Genomic DNA, 20,321 nt, shown 5'->3' with positions numbered 1-20,321 from the left:
AGAACAAAAGCATGCAGCAGCCCTGCTGAGCTAGGAGCAGGAAAAAGCCTTGCTGTGGGATTGGGACTCGAAATCTCGTGAAAACCAGCTTTCTTATGAGATCCTGCCTTTGCTGATCATGGCCAAAATGTAAATACTGCAAGAACTGTGTTTTGGTAGGGAGACTTCTGAGCTTTTGTGTCTCAGCCCAGCCCAGCCTAGCCAGGATATCCAGTGGAGGGAGAGTGCTTTTTTCATGCCCCTGATTCTGTTGTGTTTTGAACCTCCCCATGAGAAGGCTCCAGTGCAGTGTCAAAAGCGCTGACCCTTTGGGCATGGGTCCACGTTGGCCAACCTGCCACCATAATTAGTCCCTTTGTCGTCAGGCACAGTAGAGAGGGCAAGGACGGAATGGTCCGTGCACTCTGAAGTCCCCTTGCAAGTGGTTCCTCCTGGGCAGGATACAGTTCTGTTTGTGCACTTCCAGAGAAGCTTGCACTGCTGCTGTCATGCTATAGCTCTTCTGCGGCTAGATGGAAAACGCCCAGCTCCCAGCATCTTCCATGAGATGTTAACTCCTCGTCCCTGTTGTTTATGCTTTACTTTGGTTTTACGTGTGTATTTTTGAAAGATTCTGCTTGGCTTTTTCATCTGAGCTGCTCTTTGGGACAGGCACCATATGGTCACGTGTGCGCACGCAGTACCTCGCACAGTGAAGCCTTGATCCTGATTTGTAGCACTACTGACAACAGGTGTAGTAAATAATTGGTCACCCAGCTCTGTTTACATAGTGCAGGGCTGTATAATTCCTTTTTTAACGTAAACGGAGCTAACCATAAATGGCCTGACTTTTAATTGCCAATGTCTCAGAACATGCAGAATTTTCTCTGTGCACACATCTTGAAGATCAGAATGAAATCCTACCATTGATCAAAGTAACGGACGCCCTAGAAACGTTTCCAATAATCTCCTGTCCTTCTGATACGTGGCCAATTATTATAATTCATCCTTCTCGCCACTGGCTCCTGGAGTTCTGTTTTGTTGCATGCCTCTAAAGTGAAAACCTTTTGACAATACAAATTAATCCTGCAGCCGAAAGACCCTATTGGGCCATAGCAAAACATGTGCTGTTTGGTTGCCCTGTGGGCTTAAAAACACTAAACAAAATTGACCTACAAAGCAGAACTCGGGCTCTGTGTTTTATTGTGTGCGATCAGGCAGCTGCCAATGGGACTAACTTTTCACTAAGCTGCCTGATTCTTATCTGACCTGACACTGAGTGGCAGGAGTGGGAATTTTAGTGAACAGTGTAAAAATCCTAGTGCTGGTGTGGAAAATACAGCCAGTTCTCAAACTATATACAGAGAAGAGAACTAGGGGAGCAGTGGCTGATTATTTAGTTAATGAGATGTTCTCTGCTTCATGTTTTGTGTCCTTTCTAGATGACCAATGTGACCAAGGAGTACTGCCTGGAAATTATCAATCAGTTTGAACCGTGTTTGGAGAACAAGAAGCAGGGGGCTCTGGGAATAGACGGTAAGTTGTTTTTTGCTGCTGTTATGGAAAATGCCCAATGGAGGCTAAATGCTAGTTCGAATTTGACACTGGTATGAGTACTGTATGGTGTCACCTTGCATAGGGGATGCTTTGTCTGTGCTTTTCTGTTAATGTTATTGATGTGGGCTGGGATTTTCAAAGGAGCCTAAGGGAGTTAGACACCCAGAGGGATGAGGCTCCTGTCACTGCAAGTCAATGGGGGTTGGATGCCTGTCTGTCATATATGCCTTTGAAAGTCTCTCCCCAGGTCCTATTGAAATGCAATGAGATTTGGCACTTATCTCCCCTAGGCATCGGTGACAATCCCAGACAAAGTGTTAATTCCCCCCCCCCAGTGAACAACAAATGTTAGAGTGTTAATAAAACCAGTGTTCTGAGCATGTGGGAGTGGTACATAATGGCGCCCGAAGAAGCACACACTCAGCAGGCCTGGTGGTGATGGGCTCTCACTGAACAAGACTTCAGTGGTGACAAGATGGGACGTGTTGCTTTAGGGCTGATTCGGAATCCCTGACTCAGTATAGTGGCCCCTTTATCCACAAATGTCCCATCAACTCCAAAAGCAAACAAGAAGCGCTAGTCAGGCCCTGGAAATGTTGTTTGGTAATAGATTGTACGGGAAGGGTCTTGAGTCATGTTTTAAAAAACAACAACATAGTATCCACTTCGGTGGCTGTGTTGGACTAATGCAGAACGGCCCAGTATGAATTGGTACAGTCTGTTCTACTTGAATGCATGGGGTAGTTTCCAATACCTGGAGTCACCTCTTTGTCTCCGATGAAGGATGGTCCCTATATAATGCATTCAGGTCTCTCCTGCTCTGGGGACTGAAATCTCTGTTGCCCTGTCCCTTGTTTCCTCTTCTACACTAGAGCAAACTGAGCACAGCAGGGAAAACACTCCATTCGGGATGTGTTGTGCTTTACACCCACTTCACTTGAGTGTGAGAACGGAGAATCCGGTCCATCTGCTTGGCTTCCCTGCGACTGGACATTAGCCTGATCTTATCTGAGACTTAGCGATGTTAGACAAGAAGGGACCATTGTGATCATCTAATCTGACCTCCTGCATAGCAGAGTAATTCCTGCACTGAACCCAGGTTGTCTGGGTGAGGGAGAGCATCTGACTTTGCTCTCATTATGTTTTAACACAACTTCTGTTCCTTCTTACCGTCAAACTCAAAAGTGGTGTGAGCAGTAGCTCCCATGCAATCTGTTGCTGTGCTCAAAAAACAGATTGCACAGATATTAACTACATTGTATTGCCTGTTAGGTTCTATAAGCGTTGCTTATGGAGAAGTCACGCTTGTGAGCAACAGGACTTACACATAACAGGCAAAGCATAGACTGTGGGGTCACCTTGACAAGAGGCACACAAGTACATTACTCACGGCTGGTTGTGCTGCTGTGAGAGATTTTGGAGCACAGTTGTTACTCTACCATGAAATTGAAGTCTAACACAGGAACCAGTAGCTTGGTCCTCATTTAAGAAGTTATTGCAGAGAGACTCCATATGATTTCTTTGTCTTTCTTTTTATAGATACAGTTTCTTATGGGTAGAGAAGATGCTCTTGTGCTTAAGGCACAAAATAGGGAGTCAGACTTGGGTTCTACTCTTAGCTCTGTGCCAGACGCCCTATGTAACCTTGGGTTTAGATTAGCTTGTGTCGGTTTTCCCCCCTGCAAATGTCAGAGTTATTACTCCTCCCCTCTATTCTTCCCAGGAGGCTGTAAAGCTTCAAAGAGGACAGGAGTCCTTGTGGCACCTTAGCGACTAACAAATTTATTTGAGCATAAGCTTTCGTGGGCTACAGCTCACTTCATCGGCTGCACAGCAAGAAGATGTTTATACATACAGAGAATTACAGCTTCACTTCGCTAATCTTTTATAAAGCACTTTGAGATCCTGGTGCTACAGAAGCACAGAGCATTGCCCTTTATTATTGTGATTTGAAAATATAAAACAAGTGCTCTGGATAGCTGAAGGAGTTTATGATGAAACATGCGCTATTTCTCTGCAACTTTTTATTGATAATTGGTTGATAATTGATAATCCTACCTGGTATTGACCAAGCATTTGGTCTGTCAAAAACTGCTGAGAGTGTGAGTAAGTCTGGTAAATGTCTTGTCTGGGCTGCATAACTAGGATACACACCTGACCCTGTTTTGAAATGTGTAGAAGACTGACAAGTCGTGTGTATCCAGGGCTCTTGTTTGCAGGCATAGCAATTATTGCAATTCTTTCTGCTGGTCTACACATCTCATTTACCCATATCTTATCCCGTGACCTGATTTTGAGAAACCGTATAGATAGATAATAGTTAGAGTACTAGATTTTGCTGAGGGTGGGCAATAGCCAGGCCTGAGACTAATGTGTGAGCTCCAGGAGTTATTTTTCATTAGGATGAAGAAAGGATGGAGGGGGACAAAGCCCCTCTCTTTTGCTCAGACAGCGTCTGAGGGGGGCTGTGTAGGGCTGTTGTTTCCCAAGCATTCTCCCTCTTACTCCACTACCTTTTTTTAATTGGCATCTTCTTCAGGGAAAAATTCATTCTTCAGGGCTGTCCACTCTGACATGGCTAGCCAGCCCCGTGTCCTCTAAACGTTTTTTTTCCACCATAGAATGTTATATAATCTTATAACCTCCTTAGATTTCAGAATGCTGCTATTTCACTTATGTAATCTAGTACAGAGTTGTTCTTAGCGTGGCTTTGTGCTATCTAGCCATTAGTCTCTCTTGCCCACTATAAAGGCTAGCTGGAATAGGGCGAGCTAGAGAGGCTGGATTGTAAGAGTGCTGGAGACAGCAGTCCTCTGTTTGCCCCCAGAACCAGTGCAGCCACACGCCATGCAGCGCAAGTTCCCTGCCAATGACTTGGAGGGCCCATTCGCTCCTGGTGATCTGTTGAGATTGCCAAGTAGGGATCTAATTTATGTCCTCCCTAGTGGTGGCTTCTTGTCATGTGGCACCTGACCAGTAGGAACTGGACTGAGATGATAATTTTAATAGGATCACTGTTTGCTGTTGAGCAAAATAAAGCACCTTGTGTGCCAGGAGGCTTTCCTGAGAATGGAGTCAAGCTCTTGAGGTCTTTGTTTCACACTGCTGACAGCATCCCGAGGCATTCATTTTTCTTCATTCTAGAGCTGACGGACACAGTTAGTGTTAACTAATTATGGCAATTTCAGCCTTAAACTTCAGCAAGTGCATGACACAAGCAACAGGGCCAGTTCACAGGGTGCCCAATTAGCGATACACAGAACCGCTCCTTCAGCAGTCAAATCTCTCTTCCAGAATGCGAGAATGATTAATTTGCCGAGAGCAGCTGGTACTATTTTTGCTAGTGTGCAATACATCCTATTGCTTTTTCATTCTAGCTGATCTTATTTGGGTAGCCTCCTGCTTTTACTCAAGCTATGGTAATGGTTTGCTGGAGGAGGTTTTCTGATTCAATTCTCTTGCGAGCTGGCCTAAAGCTGCCGTGTCTTAGGATATGTCTACAGTACCCGCCAGATTGGCGGGCAGCGATCGATCCAGCGGGGGTCGATTTATCGCATCTAGTCCTAGATGCGATAAATCGACCCCCAGGCGCCCTCCCATTGACTCCTGTACTCCACCGCCACGAGAGGTAGCAGTAGCAGTGTGACTAGCATATGTAGTTCGTTGGTATTTTTGCAGTTCCGGCAAAGATAGATTTTTCTTTAAAAACAACAAGTGGCATGAATGCAAACCAAGCATATAATGATTTAATAAATGAAGCTCGGGCGTCAGTTGATCTGCACAGATCCACAACTGAGCAATTAAATATAATAATAATTAGTGAACAATTGTTTTTCTTTCAACACGTACTAACCTGGTTACTCTTATGGAAAAGTCCCTGTTGTGTTTAATAGGAATTAAACCAATTGGGTTCCACAGAAATTACTTTAACATATAGAATGTTAATAGATAATGAGAACCTTTTCTGTAGGTGGTATTTGAATTCTCTGTTGCAGGAACAGAATTCTCTGTTACATTCTATAGCAGAGGTCCCCAAGCTGTGGGGTATGCACCGCTGGTGGGGGGGGCACTGAAGAATGTTTTGGGGGGATGCATCGGGCCCTGGGCCAGCCCCCATGGGGGGTGGGGAGGGAGCACTGCCCAGCTCTGCCCTCAGCTGCAGCTCCTCTCCACCCCCAGTCCAGCTCTGCCTCTAGCCCCAGTTCCTCCCCATCCCCAGTTCTCCCCCCAGCTCTGCCTTCAGCTCAAACTCCTCTGAGCCAACTGTGCGGGACCAGAAGGGGACATGGATTTATTCTATTACTGGTAAGGGAGGGGAGTGACAGGAAAAGTTTGGGTACCACTGGTCTACGGGATGGCTGGAAAGCCTATGAAAGTGTTACTCTTTTCCATTCCCTCCCATAGAACTCTTCCATAAGAGTAGCGTGACCTAGCTTAGTTCTTGAACCTTCGTGATACGTCCTATAGAATTGTATGGAAAGGGAGGACACAGCTGAATAAAACTGACCGTCTCTGCTAGGAGCGTTACTACATTTTTGCAAGTCTTACAGACTTTGTTTTGAAGGTGAAACTTTTGGCATCTAAGATGGCATATACAGGGATTTCCCTTGCAGGAAAAAATAAAATCCCCATGGAGACAAACATCTGAAAAATTACGCTTTGTCCCTAGTGGAAATTCAGTTTTCCCCATTCGTTGCCTTCGTTTTTACCAGTAAGGAGGTGTCTGAGCTAAAATGACTGTGTTGCACTCTTAAAGTATTTTTTTTTAAACAAGTGTTTGCTTTTGGTCTTCCTTGTTTCTAGGGAGGCAGGATTGGTGGGCTTTGCACGTCGTTATGAAAGGGGGAAATGTGAGGTGCCCTGTTGGGGTTGATGTCCATTTGCAGAGTTGTGTAGGAACCCCTGATTCAGCACAGCACTTAGTGCATGCTCATGGGATCACTTGTCTGCTTCGAGTTAAGCCTGTGTTGAAGAGCCGTGCTTTGGTTCAGAGCCTACCCCAGCAGGGACTGCACTAGGGCTAGGTTGAGGCTTTCCAGAGCTGTCGCAGGGTGGATTATTCAGCACTTAACCAAAGTTCTGATTGTAGCCTGTGTTTAACAGTTCAGTTTAATAAGCTTATTTAATTAACACTCAGTCAGAATTTGAAGCCAGCAAGAACCATCATAAAGGAAATGTTTTTGCAGCAATTTATCCCCAAGTTAATTTTCCCTGCAACTTGAAGGCCAGTCCTGGGAGGCTGATTCAGATGATTGTTTCTTTGTGTTTTAATTTCCTGGGTAGTCCTCTAACTCCGTGACAGACTGATGGATTGTTTCAGTAGAATCCTAGAATATCAGGGTTGGAAGAGACCTCAGGAGGTCATCTAGTCCAACCCCCTGCTCAAATCAGGACCGACCCCAACAAGGGAGCATGCTAATTCATTTAGGAGGTAGCAGCATCTTTATATAGTCCCCACTTTGCTTATGGACTAATGAGAGAGATGTCAGGGGAATGATTCATGACAAAGCAGAGATCCCAGGGAATAAAGCCCTCATTGTTGTGGAGAGCTGTTAAGACCCAGTTGCAAATGGGGAACATACTACATTTCAGTGGAGATGAACAAAAGGTATTTGTGGGACACTTGGGATGGAAGTTATGGTTTTTAATAATCCTCTCTCCGGCACACATTGGGATGTGAGGCAACAGTTCAACTATGGGAGAAAATCAGTGTCCCAAAGCTACTTCTCCGGTCCCTTCTTCCCCCCAGTTCTGAAAAGGGACTGAAGATGCCATGGATCATTGTGCAGTGTCCTTCAAGGTGAGGAGTCTGCATGATCAACAAAGATTCCATCGCTTTGGGAAGCTAATTCTTCAGGTAGCATCTCTGTGCCTAGTCCTGCTAACGAGCGGCATGGTGCCGAATCCACGGTATTTCTGCGACCTGCAAGCTTGATAAAGATACAGACAGTAATGTGGTGCTGGCCTCTTTCTTGTCAGTGTGCCCATGTGGAAACATGGTGGCCCGTTAAAGTTAGGGATTAAAGTGTCTGTCTGCAGGAGCCAGGCATGCTGCCCTCCTACTGAAGGGGAGACCAAGAACCAATGCACAGCCATGCCAGATGGGTTGGGGGCTGAGACTTTCTCGGGAAGGCTCTCATGGGAGTTGGAGGAAAGAGAGGAATCCTTTCACGTTGTCCCTGGCTGTGGACGGGCATCGGAGCCTGTCTGCATGGATGACAGTAACCCCTGCAGCTGTTACTCTCCCTCTGCATGTAAGAGAATGGCCAGTGCATCTATGTAATCATGGCTCAACCAGCTAGAAACCTTCATACTCCAGACACTGGTGCAGGGAACACCTGTGGAAGAGCACTCTGTAGCGTGCAGGATGCCAGCGGCCCCTGAGAGACGGGTCCTCAAATCCTGCCTCTCTTTGTGGAGTGAACCCACACTGGATTTGCCAAGTTAGGGGGGCAAGGTTTGGTCCAGACAATCTCATATGACCCTTACTCCTGACATGCAACACTGCTCTCTCAATATCTAATTCCTGGCTGAGGGCGGGGCTCTGAATGTGCCAAGTAGTAGTGTGGGTTTGTCATGTCCCCAAGGGACTGGGCTGAGACTACAGTCCCCCAAACTCATCTCACTGATACGCAAAGGTCTCCAGAGGCTTCCATCTGCTCAACCCTTGGCCAGCATCTGTTTAATAAAATGAACCTGAATCATCAACTCTAGGCAGTAAACAAACTCTACACAATACATCTTCAAAACTAATGATCAGACTCTAGCCATGTGCCAGTTTTGAGTTCTGTCTATGCTGAGGTCTGGTTTTTTATTTATTTATTTTTTTTAACTGCAGATTTTCGAGGTGAATGCAAAAACACGTTTAAGGACTGGTTGCTCCGAAGGTTACAGCAACAAAATTGACAAATCTGTCACAGTCCAAGCACTGACACAAAGTCAAAGAGCAGCACTGTTGGGAACATTAGGATATAGCTAGACCAGGGGTAGGCAACCTATGGCATGCGAGCTGATTTTCAGTGGCACTCACACTGCTGGGGTCCTGGCCACCGGTCCAGGGGACTCTGCATTTTAATTTAAATTTTAAATGAAGCTTCTTAAACATTTTTAAAACCTTATTTACTTTACATACAACAATAGTTTAGTTCTATATTATAGACTTAGAGAGAGAGACCTTCTAAAAACGTTAAAATGTTTTACTGGCACATGAAACTATAAATCAGAGTGAATAAATGAAGACTCAGCACACCACTTCTGAAAGGTTGCCAACCCCTGAGCTAGACCAAGCAGCATCAGAGAGCTGAAGAGATACAGAAGCCGCAACTGAAAAGTAAAAGGAATATTAGGACAGGCTGATGGAAGGCTTATGGACTTGTATGTTGTGTTGGGACCTGTATTTAAGACCAATTATCAACTGTTTGTAGCTTTATAGTACGTTTGCCAGAGAGAAAGCATCCGCTGCTCTGGATGGAATGCTAGCATTTGTGACTGTGCCAGAAAAGTTTCAGATTCTTAATATAGCAATATACTTAGGAGTTCTGTAACTCGGATTTGTCTTGCAGCCTTTCACTTCCAAATCTGACATTTGGGTCAGCTTTTCTAGTCCAATTAAATCTCCGTAGAGCTGGCTGCTACTGTATTGGAGATCACGAGTCAGTTGTGGCATATACTATCCGTAGAGGACATTAATTGTCAGAAGTCAGTCATGGAGATAACCCAGTTGATCGGTAGGAATTAGGATTAGTCTCCCAAATGGAACCTGGACACACTCTGTCATGAATGATGAGCGAAACTGTGGGCCAAAGTACACAAGCCTTAATGAACCTGGTCTGGATTAATACTGTGACATAAAATCAGATTACTTTCACATGGCTTCAAGTTCTGTTGCCCAGCTAACTTTGTGTCACATAGGCCATCTATCCTATCGCTGCTGTTATGATATATTGCTTATATTTTTCTAGCACCAAGATGCTAGGGCCCTATGATGCTAGGTGCTGTGCAAACATGTAACAAAAAGACTGTATTTGCCCAGAAGAATTTACATTCTAGTCTAATAGTAACACCTAACCTGAGCTGAATCAGGTTAGTAACACCTAACCTGGACTGGCTACCTTTTGGAGAAAAGATCTCCATCCTGATTCTAATCCCCTTGGCCAGAGTTATTCCAATTAATTTGTAAAAATTTTTGGAAGAGATATTTAACCTCCTGCTTCAGGGTTTAAGCCAATCCCTAATTATTAGAGACCAGGATGAGACCTAATGTATGGGACAGTTTACCCCATATATGGTACTGCAGGGGTTCTTTGCACCTTCTTCTGAAACATCTGGTACTGGCCACACCTGGAGCAGGATATTGAACTAGATGGACCTTGAGTCTGGTCTAGTTTGGCAATTTCTAGGTATGTGAAAGACGGCAAGAGCAACGTGTTACCCTTCTGGGAGTGCAGAGGGATATGCGAGTGAGACCATTCTGAGCTGTTGTTCAAATCCCACTGAGGGGAGTAAAACAACATTCGTAGGTACGGCCAGGCTGGATCAAATGGATCCGAGGATTGGGGTCTGTCTCGTGTAGTATCCTGACTCCAACTGTGACCTACACTACATGCTCCACAGAAGGTGCAAGAAACCCTGTATTGGGACTTATGGGATCCCCTGTCCCTGAAGAAGGTTTCCCATTAACCCCCAATAGGAATCAAGCCCCGAAGTAGAGAGGTTTATATTCCTTCCCAAATGTATCTTAAAATCATTGCTCTTGAAACTCTGAATGTTCTTCTCATCAGTATAAATTGTCATTCCCTTATTGCATCCTGCTAAGCTCTTGATCTCAAAATGGAGCATTTAAAAAGCCTGTTCAGTAGGGTTATAGGAGAAGGAAGGCCTAGCAGCTCTACCTAACAATCTGTCTGCAGTGTAGTTCCTTTCCTCTGGGGTTAGCAGCTTCACAGCATCATTTCTGGTGACCTCCGGGAATAACAGTGGACATTGGGAATAAACACAGAGGGAGCAGAAAAGCATGAATAACCTTTTCATTTACACATTATAAATGCAGACATCATTGCTCTTCAAGTGGGTGCATTTGTCTCATTGTTTATACAGACCCATATGCTCAGTAATTCCTATCAGAGAGCTGTCATTTTGCAAAGGAAAGTAAGGGTTTCTGAAAGGCATCATGTAGGAAAAGAACCAGAGCATCTTGGTCTTGCTTCTGTAGTTCCCATCATCTCGGGTACCAACATAACCAGGAGTTCTCTTAAACTGGGGCTGGTTTTTCCCCAGGTCAGGGGATTGGAACCACTTGGTGTTGCCATTTGGGGGTCATTGGCCTGATGGCTGTAGAAATGTCTGCATGGAGCCGAAGCTGATAGGCTGCCAAAATGGTCAGTGGCAGAGGTTTAGACTGCATAATTCGAAAGGACTTTGACAGCTGTATGACTGTGGCTTCTCTCTGATTGCTGATTTTGAACCATGAAATTAGGTGATCTTGGCCTCCCAGTTTCTCTGCTTGCTTTTTCTTGAGTCTCAATGAGCCCGTTAGACATGGAAAGAGTCCAAACCCTCCATCCTGTAAAAGGAAAACTCACCACTGCTGTCATGAGAATTTGGTGTTCAGACTGTGTCACAGCAGATGGGGTGCAGAGGTGTTTGTGTCAGACTGGTGTGTGTTGGGAAAGAGGAAGAATGTAGATAAGGGAGAATTTATACCGAGCAATCTCTGATTCACAAGGGAGAATTTATACCGAGCAATCTCTGATTCACATTCTGCTCTCAAACAGAACAACAAACGCTGATGCTGGCCTATCGGTTTTTTCCTACAGGCTTCACCAATTACACACGGAGCCCGTCGGGGGACATCTTCAATCCAGAACACTACCAGGTGAACCAGGACATGACCCAGCCTTTGAGCCACTACTTCATCACCTCTTCCCATAACACCTACCTCATGGGGGATCAGCTGATGTCTCAGTCTAGGGTGGACATGTACGCCTGGGTGCTGCAGTCTGGCTGCCGCTGCGTGGAAGGTAAAGACCAAAGGGAATAACTGTGAGGTAATCAGGAGGCGCCATAGTTTGTGTGTCTTGTCTTTTAGGATAAGAATCATGAGAACAAAGTAGACGGGCTGGGGGAAAGGTTTAGCACAATGTATAAGCAATGGCAAGACAGGGTTTCTGTGACAGCAGTATTTATGGCCTCCTCGCTGGTACACTTTCCATGACACAGCAATAGGAAGAGGCTTGAGGTCAGTGTTGTTGTTTATACTCATAAAAAATTATGAATCCATCTTTCAAGGGAGAAGGCTCTTTTCCCAAAGCTATTCTATGCTAGTTCTCCATTCACTGCGTAGGGCTTGTGATGTATGGTTGAGCCGTTCTGATTCCATCTCGAACAGGGCATTGGTGCACATACATACTAGCCAGGGATTTGCAGCCTCGTTGCTCAGTTGGAGGGAGTCCCGGGTATGGAAAAGGGCGTCAAGCTATGAAAATGTTGTGACAGCCCTTGCACTCCGCAGTGGGTCTGTTATTTGTTCTTGGGGAATCAGTCGTGGAGTCTATTAGCTTAGTATCCTCTAGGTAGCAGTACCCATGTTGTTCCTGTCTCCAAGGTCTTGACCACTATATAGAGGGTCAGTCTCCAGGAAGTAAATATGGCAGCCTGCTCAGGTCAAGGTCTGTGGATGTGGTAACACATTTTCAGGGGAATGAAGCATTACATGGAAATATGCCTGTAGGTGTGTCTAAGGATAGGGAGAATTCACGGGAGGGACGGAGGTGCTTAGATCTTGGCGTTACTGCTACCCTGAGGAGCTCTGCTGAGAATCTGCTCTCTATTCTAGTGCTGAATTCGAATGGGATTTTTATGCTTTAATATCTTTCCCCAGGAAGATATTCCTCCGCACTCACAAAAGAACATCTTTTTTGCTTGGGGCTTTCTCAACCGAAGGGATCTGGGTCATCTGTTCACAACAGAATTTCATGGCAAGGAAGTGCCTGCAGAGGAAACTGCTCAGCGATCTATAGGGAGAGACACGCATGAGGTGGTGGGGGAGGCAAGCCTGCACTCAGCTGTGAGACGTGGGGGCAGGTGCTGTGGCTGGGTTGCAGGTTCTCGGCACCTTTCGCAGAGGCATGGCCCCAAGTCACTCCTGGCAGGATGACGCTGCTGTAAGGGGTGGTTATGCTGTTCGGCAAGATGCGCCCAGTACCAGGAAATTCTCTGGCTCTCTTTTTAATGGGCTTGAGTCTGTCTGTCTGTCTGAATTATGTGTTATAACAGGGGTGGCCAAACATGCTGAGCCGCATATGACAATCTTCAGAGGTTCAAGAGCTGGGGTGCACCTGCTGGGGCTCAGGGTTTCAGCCCCGCTCCTGCAGAAGCCCTGAGACCCGGGAGGAGTGCTGAAGCCCTGAGACCCCCCTCCTCACTGGGCAGAAGGCCCTATCCCACCACCCTGTTGCAAGGCAGAGCTCCCAGGCCTCCCCACACACACCCCCGTCTTGTAAGTGGAGAATGGGGAGAGCGTGGGGGGCTCCGCGAGCCGCGCTTTAACTGTAAAAGAGACGCATGCAGCTTGCGAGCCATGGTTTGGCCACCCCTGGAGTATAATCTATGATCCTAAGATCTAAAGATAAATGAGACCTTTGTTTCCCCTCTGCAGTTGACTGCTGGGACGGGCCAGACGGCGAGCCAATTGTCCACCATGGATACACCCTCACCTCCAAGATACTCTTCAAAGACGTGATTGAAACCATCAACAAATACGCCTTCATCAAGAATGAGTACGTACCCAGCCTGCTGCTACCTCCTGTGGTATCCCCTGGCTGCGTGGTCCTAGATCCCTGTTTAGGCAGCTGGTTTAGGTAGCACGCTTCTGCAGAAGCGCCAATGTTTGCAGTGCCATGTTTCCTCCCCAGTACGTTGTTCATGGTGTTCAGCTTATAGGCAGTGGATGTTTTCAGCCGTATCCCATATACCACCAACCACAGATCTTTGTCTTTTCACTGGAGGGCATGATGTGCCTCAGTGGAGAGAGCATTAGAGGAGGAGGTTCCTGCTGATACTAGCCCTTACTCAGTACTTTTTAGAGCAGGCCCGTGGGTGCTGATTCCATTTGGCAGCAGTTTCTGGAGGTTTCAAATCTTGTTTTCATTCCACGCTGGAAGGGAAGCCAGACCTTTCTAACATGTCTGCAAAATGGAATAGTGTCAAAATGTCCATTTTCTGATGAAAGCCCAAGCTTTTTGATTCAGGAAGGCAGTTTTATGTGCTGGTGTGTGTCTCTGTCATGTGGGGGTTAGCCCTGGGATGTGAGAAACCCGGTTTAAGTCCTTACTCTACCTGATTCAGAGTAGAGTTTTGCATCCTGCATCTGTCTGATTCAGAGTGAGCAGGGAGAGTTGAACTGGGGTCTCCAACCTCCCAGGCCAGTGCCCAAACCACTAGGCTAAAGTATGAGAGAGACTCTTTGGCTTTCTTCCTTCCCTCCCAAAAACCTTCCTGTCAGAACAGACCGCTCTCCAAAACATTTGGGCTTTGTCTAAATGAAGTTTTGTCAAACAGGTGCTGGCCAGCTCTACTAGGGATTTTAAGGGTCTGATAATCTGAGCCAGAGCTCACTGAGGTCAATTGGAAATCTCCGTTGACTTCATTGAGCATTGGTTCAGGTCCCTAAGTGTGCCCTGAAGCCAGTCAGCCATCCTTAATAGAGCTAAGCTGTTCCTGACATCTCAGCCAAAGCAACATTACTATACATGCTGGTGACTTGAAAAATCCCAGCTGTTTGCAAGAGGGTTTTGGGACACAAAAGAACAGAAGGCAAGAAAGTTAGCTTCCAAAATGCCTTTAAATGCTGGTAACTCCTAGTGCCATTAAGGAAAGATGCCTCTTTGGGGGGTGACTGGGACCTTGTTACCATTAATTATTCATGTTTTATTTATTTGTTAGTAAGGACCAACAGTTGGCTTACCAGAGAAAAGCAAAGGCATTGGGATTTATGGGTCTTTTCCTCCCCAGTGCAAATCTCCTAGGACAGTACAGACTGGTGCAAAATCAAACTAAGATGCAAGCTTTTGGCAAAAGCTCTGAGGTCAAATTAGCTACCAGTCTGGGGGTTTGTCCTGTGTGTTTTTTGTCCAGGTCAAAATGTAATTTCTCCTTCTAATGCAGGGCTTTGAGGGGCTAGGTGACAGAGCAGACACTTGTATCCCACCATCTGCGTTACTTTCAGAAATCACACTTTAAAAAAAAAAATCCCTTTGCGTGTTGGATTCTGCACTTGTCCCAGAATCATGTCACCTGTAAGCTAAACAGGAATCCATCTGGCTTTGGTTTATATATAGTGCCGATCACCTTGGTTTCAAAATTCTACGACTCCTCCTTGACGAGTTCTAAGGAGTGCAATGTGATTTCCCAGCCTCAGCCAGAAGGACCCAAAAATAGATGCTGAAAATGAAAAATAAAGCTGGAAATTGATGGGCTTCCAAGGTGTGCCCCTTACAGGATGCTGTCTAGGTTGTTAGACCTTGATAACGAACTTGTTTTGGCAGCAGTTCCACCTGTGTGTGTGTTTCTTTTCGGTGGTCTTTACTTAACACTAATCTAGAGTTTAGCTTCAGACTGAGTCCTGCTCTCCGAGTAACAATGTGCTGCTGTAGGTGGTCCACATCTCTTTGATGCTGTTCCCATTTGGGAGCAGTCTGGAATTAATCTTTCCAAATCCTAAACCTTCTGTCTGTGTTTTCCAGTTTGGAAAAAAATGGGAGAACTCTAGACATGGTCCAAAGCACGTTGAAGTCCATAGAAACGCTCTCACTGACTTAAACTGCTCCAGAGCTCACTGATCTGTTAGCAGAAGCATGCATCCCCAAGAACATCCAAGTGAACGGCGTCAGATAAATAGTGTCTGTTGGCTCTGGTTTGCCCACTTTCCATTTCTATAGTGAGGTGGCTGATTATAAGACCTGAGAATGTCAGTGCTGGATAAATTGGGTGGTATTTCATACTCCGTTTATCGAGCTGCCATCATTTTTATGGGACTTTCCATCTCACTGTTTATCACCTCTGAATGTCTTTCTTTGGAAGAGCGATTCATATCTATTTTTTTTAAATGGGCCTGGAGCCCTGCCGTGATCATGAATAGAATAAGGCACCATTAGGATTTGCCAACAAGCTACTTGTGACTCCTGTAGCTATTACGCAATTGTCAGACAATGAAATATGCTATGAGTTAGGTGAGGCTGTTAGAGCCCAGACGAATGGTAAGCATTTTAATAGAGCAGTGGTTCCCAAACTTTAACAACCTGTGAACCCCTTTCACTAAAATGTCGTCTCGCGAACCCCCTCCTAAAAATGAATATTTCCAGGGATTTTCTCCTTTACCTGAGTATAAATTATAAAAGCAGTGATCTTGGAAATATAAAATTTGTTTTTATGCCATGCTTATTACACACTATTTAGTATTAATTATTATTTATCATTACAGTATTTTTATTACATTATGAAAATGGCAACACTCTTCCAAGATCTCACTTTCGTAGCTTGTATCACTTTGAATAAGCCTGTTATAAGACAAGGCTCCTGTGTTTCACCAAGGAGTATCAGATGTGAAACAGCATGAAGGGATTTAAGAAGCCAACTCAGAGTTCTTCCTCCACAAGCATTCGGGGCTTGAGCAATCCAGGCAAACAACGCACATTACAAAAGCTTAAACTTGTTCTTCATAATAATTTTAAAAACAATACTAGCTGCCCATTTAATTTGAAAAACAGCAAAAAATATCCACCTCCCTTTCCATGTCTTATAAGGAGTCTTGAAGTTTAAATCTCCTCAGCGTGATAGATATGCTTGCTTTGATCTGCTTAGCTCTTGGAAGTCCAGGGGCTCCGTGCTGCTGACCCTGTGCTGCCCGGGGTCCCTAGGGACAGCTCTGTCCGCCATTAGGGAATTGTTTCCCGAGAACCCCCTGTAACATTTCGCAAAGCCTCCAGGGGTTCACAAACCCCAGTTTGGGAACCATTGTAATGGAACAATCCTGTGGGAGTAGGAATGAGAGGCTCTGCCCGCTTTGTGTAAAATACCCACTGAAAATAATTTTGATTTTTTTAAAAATAAAATGAAATTGTTTGTTGCAAACCTAAAAAAACAAGTAAAAACGACTTTGTACCAAAGTGTATGATGATTAGTAGTGTGGTCAAGTGAATAGGATGCTGGCCTGGCATTTAGAAAAGCTTGGGCAAATCACTTTACCGCTCACTGCCTCAGTTTCCCAATACAGGATAATGATGCTGACTTTCCTTGGTAAAAGCACCTGTAGATTTATGGATGAAAATCTCTAGATGAGTGACTATTAAACGTAACACTTTCTATAGTGCTTTTATTCTCTCAAATCCAGGAACAGTCTCCACAGAACCGCTTTGTAAGAAGCACATAGGCAAACGTTATCCCCAGACATGAAAACCAAGATATGCCGAGAGGTTGCAATTAGTTTTGGGTCTGTAACAGGACACTACCCTGTACCCTGGTTGGCTGAGTAAATCCCATGAGAGTATCAGTAACTGTCCCTAGTCAGACTGAGCTGCTGAACTGGTTGGATTCAAATGGTTCTTTCTCCATCAGCTCTCTAAAAAGCTGACTGTGCAGATGATGTTTCCTGGTTGCTTCTTTTCCAGGTATCCTGTTGTTCTATCCATTGAGAACCACTGCAGCGTTCTCCAGCAGAAGAAGATGGCTCAGTATCTGATCGAAATCCTAGGGGACAAGCTGGACCTGTCTTCAGTGCGCAATGAGGATTCCACCAAACTCCCTTCCCCAGAAAGTCTTAAAGGAAAGATATTAGTGAAGGTAAAAGAGCTGCTTGTGTTTGCTCTCTAGTTCTCTTCTTTGGTGGTTTTAAGCTCTTTTTGGGTTATGAACCCCTTGCAGCTTCACTTAGATCAGCTCATTAGAGGAGCTCTCAAGTCACAGAACTTGGATCTAGATTTCAAATCGCTTAAAATTCCACCTGGGATTTTGGTTCCTCTCTCTAGAACGAGTAGCCATTATTCACACTGGGGTCCAGGTTTGGATTCTGAGCCACACTCTTGGGTTTGGATTGTGGGAGAAGCTCAGCACCTGGCAGGGGTAGTTCCTAGCACTGGGAAGGACTGAAAATGGGCACAGATGTCCCAAGAGGCTGTGATATTAAGCTCACCGTCAGATGATGGCTGTGTCCATAACTGGAACCGATTTACTACCAGATGACTGGGGAGAGACTCAAAGCTGACATTTCTTATGGCGGTGCCTAGGGAAGCTCCATGGGCACTGTCTTTGGAGTGCACTTTGAAAATAGCTCTCAGCTGCGGTTGAACCGACAGCATTTTTGCAACCAGGCTGTGTGGGAAGGACCTGCCAACTGTACAAAGGGTGTGGAAAAATATCCATCACACCATCTCAAGTGGGGCTGAAGAGCAATCTCCGTGGGTTTATTGTTGTTTTTTGATTTTTTTTTAGTGTAGCTCTGGCTGAAGAGAACTTCCCCTGACATAGCACCTCCAGCCAGACATTGCTTTAAAATTTGTCAACTTTTTGTTGAATTATTTTTTTCAGTTTTGAAAACTGAAATTTCAACCAAAAAAATGGCAGCAGAAAATTGCAATTTGGAAAAGTTCAACCAGCTCTACTCATAATACAGGATACAGCTTTTCTCACATCTAAGGCTGGTAAAAACCCAGGTGATGATCCAGATGAAACACAGCTAGTGGGGACGGTAGGAACAAGGACTTGAATGTGCTTGTCATACCATCCCTTTGCACCCTCCCCATCACCTTATATCAGTGGGTAATTGAGTGTCTGTTGCTCTGTCCTTGCACCCCCTGCTGCCTTTGCTATGGTAGGGTGGTGATCAGAGCATTGTTCACTCAACTCAACTAGGAAGTTCTGTTTTTATAACCCAAATTACAGTAAATATGTCTGGCTGGCTCTCACTGTAGGCTTGATGTTTTCTGTATTCATTTTACATTTGCACAAAACATCACGGTTTCTCGCTTAGAAATTAAGTTGCTCTTCTGTGAATTGGAAGATGTCACCTGTATGTGCGTGTTTGTGTTTTATACGAGCGAACATTTTTCAGGCCGTTAGTTTGTGATGTTGACTCTGGTGCCTCTGGGTATCTTTTGGTGGGGGGGAAATAAATAAGAGATGACAGGGTTATAGGGTTTAGAATCCTGGTTCACTGCACCTGCGCATGCTGTAAATTATGTTAACAAATTGTTTGTAAGAGTATTTTCTTGTACCAAGACTCTGGCTGATGTCTTTTCTGCTTCCTTGGGGGCGGAGCACGTAAGTGCTTTTAATGCTAATGACCCATTGAGAGGGACATGTTCCTAACAGGCATGAACGGCCCCTCAGGCTGACGTAATATAAGAGCTGTTCTCTGTTAAGTATAAAGCAGTGTCGCTGTTTCAGGGAGCCTGTGTTATCTATTGGCTGAGTAATGCATCACTGACGTGAAACTTTCAGTGAGGCGTTTTCCATGTAAACAGTTTTCCTTACCTCCAGAGCTGTTCCGGCTCATTTTGGAAATGTCTTAAACTTTTAGGTCTATTGTAGGTGCTTTCTTACAGTCCAGATGAAAGGGAAGGGTGCTAATTTGGCAGGTCTTGTGGCTTCATTGGAACGCCAGGGTCAAACTTCTGTCCTTTGCTCACGGTAGCTTAAGGAGTACCTGGGTGCCCCTCAGAGGAACTCATGTGTGGGAGAAGGGGTGTGTTTTCTCTTGCTGAAGAAGGCTCCGAGTGCTTTAGCCCTCCCCCATGAAAACAGATCTGATCTGTTAAGGGTCGCCTATGTGTGGAGGGGTGGGATGCAGAAAATGGGGGGATCCGTGATTGCGACCACCTCTGGCGCCACTTCTGAAACAGACTCTAAGGTGGTAAATCGTACAGTGTAAAGCTGATAGTTGCCCCTTGTGACTTACTGCCCAAGCTGTTGCCTTGCACAAATTTTGTTGTATGGATGCAATTTCAGACTGAAGGCTTCATTGAAGGGAAGGTTTGTGGTCTAAGCAATGTTAGAGCCAGAGAAGAGCTCTGGGGTCAGCTCCTGGCTCTATCTCTCACCCACTGAGGCACCTAGGCCAACCACTCCCCAAACTAGGACTGCTTCTCCCCCCCCTTTCCCCTCCCCCACCGCACTTCGCCCCTCGTGCATGGACATAGAGCTTACCTGTGCAGCCGGATGAAGATGTGCAAAGCAGCATCCATTGCCTGGTTGAAAGGAGTGTTTTTGTATTTGGTCCCTAGTTCTTTTCAAAGCCAGGACTGTTCCATCTGACTCTTCCCTTCAGGCACTATAAATAGTCGCTGCTTAAAGTAGGTTTTACCTGTCTAGATAAATAACTCTTTGACTGCAGCTAAATTCAACATCTCTGTGGAATCCTTCCAGCATCAATCAAGAGCTAATGCCATGTGTGAAGTAGCCTGTAAAATTTACCTCGGGAGGGCAGGGCCAGTCTTGGATCAACTGTATTTTTTTTTTCACCTCTGTGCTTGGCTAACTTGTCTCTTCATTCCCGAGTGGGTTCCTGTTACCTACATGTTGTGCGAGTAACAGGGCAGAGGCACAGTAGGATGCTAGCCATGACTGGCAGTAGATTCCAGATGTGCCTCCAAACCAGTCATCCCAGCCATTCTGCACCTTTTACTGGAAAAACTAAATGTATAAAAACAGAGTCTCCTGAAGTCCATGTATGTTCTTAGATTTACGAGGTGGTAAGTCAAACATAGCAATGTAAAGGTGGAAATAGAAATGAT

General features: G+C 45.3%; 1 protein-coding gene across 2 annotated transcripts in view; it reads left to right on the top strand.

The window, feature by feature from the left end:
• PLCH2 (phospholipase C eta 2) overlaps nt 1-20,321 on the top strand; it is a 303,870-nt gene that overhangs the window by 232,677 nt on the left and 50,872 nt on the right. For both annotated transcript variants that reach the window (XM_039509130.1, XM_039509129.1), the window contains 4 exons: nt 1,422-1,515; nt 11,352-11,555; nt 13,193-13,313; nt 17,202-17,373. In XM_039509130.1, the coding sequence (XP_039365064.1) occupies nt 1,422-1,515; nt 11,352-11,555; nt 13,193-13,313; nt 17,202-17,373 (591 nt within the window). The remainder of the gene's footprint in view (nt 1-1,421; nt 1,516-11,351; nt 11,556-13,192; nt 13,314-17,201; nt 17,374-20,321) is intronic.

Source organism: Mauremys reevesii, linkage group 21 (genome assembly GCF_016161935.1).
Source record: "Mauremys reevesii isolate NIE-2019 linkage group 21, ASM1616193v1, whole genome shotgun sequence".
NCBI classification, from domain to species: Eukaryota; Metazoa; Chordata; order Testudines; family Geoemydidae; genus Mauremys; species Mauremys reevesii.
Note: the sequence above shows the minus strand (reverse complement) of the source record. Positions and strands in the feature narration are given on the sequence as shown.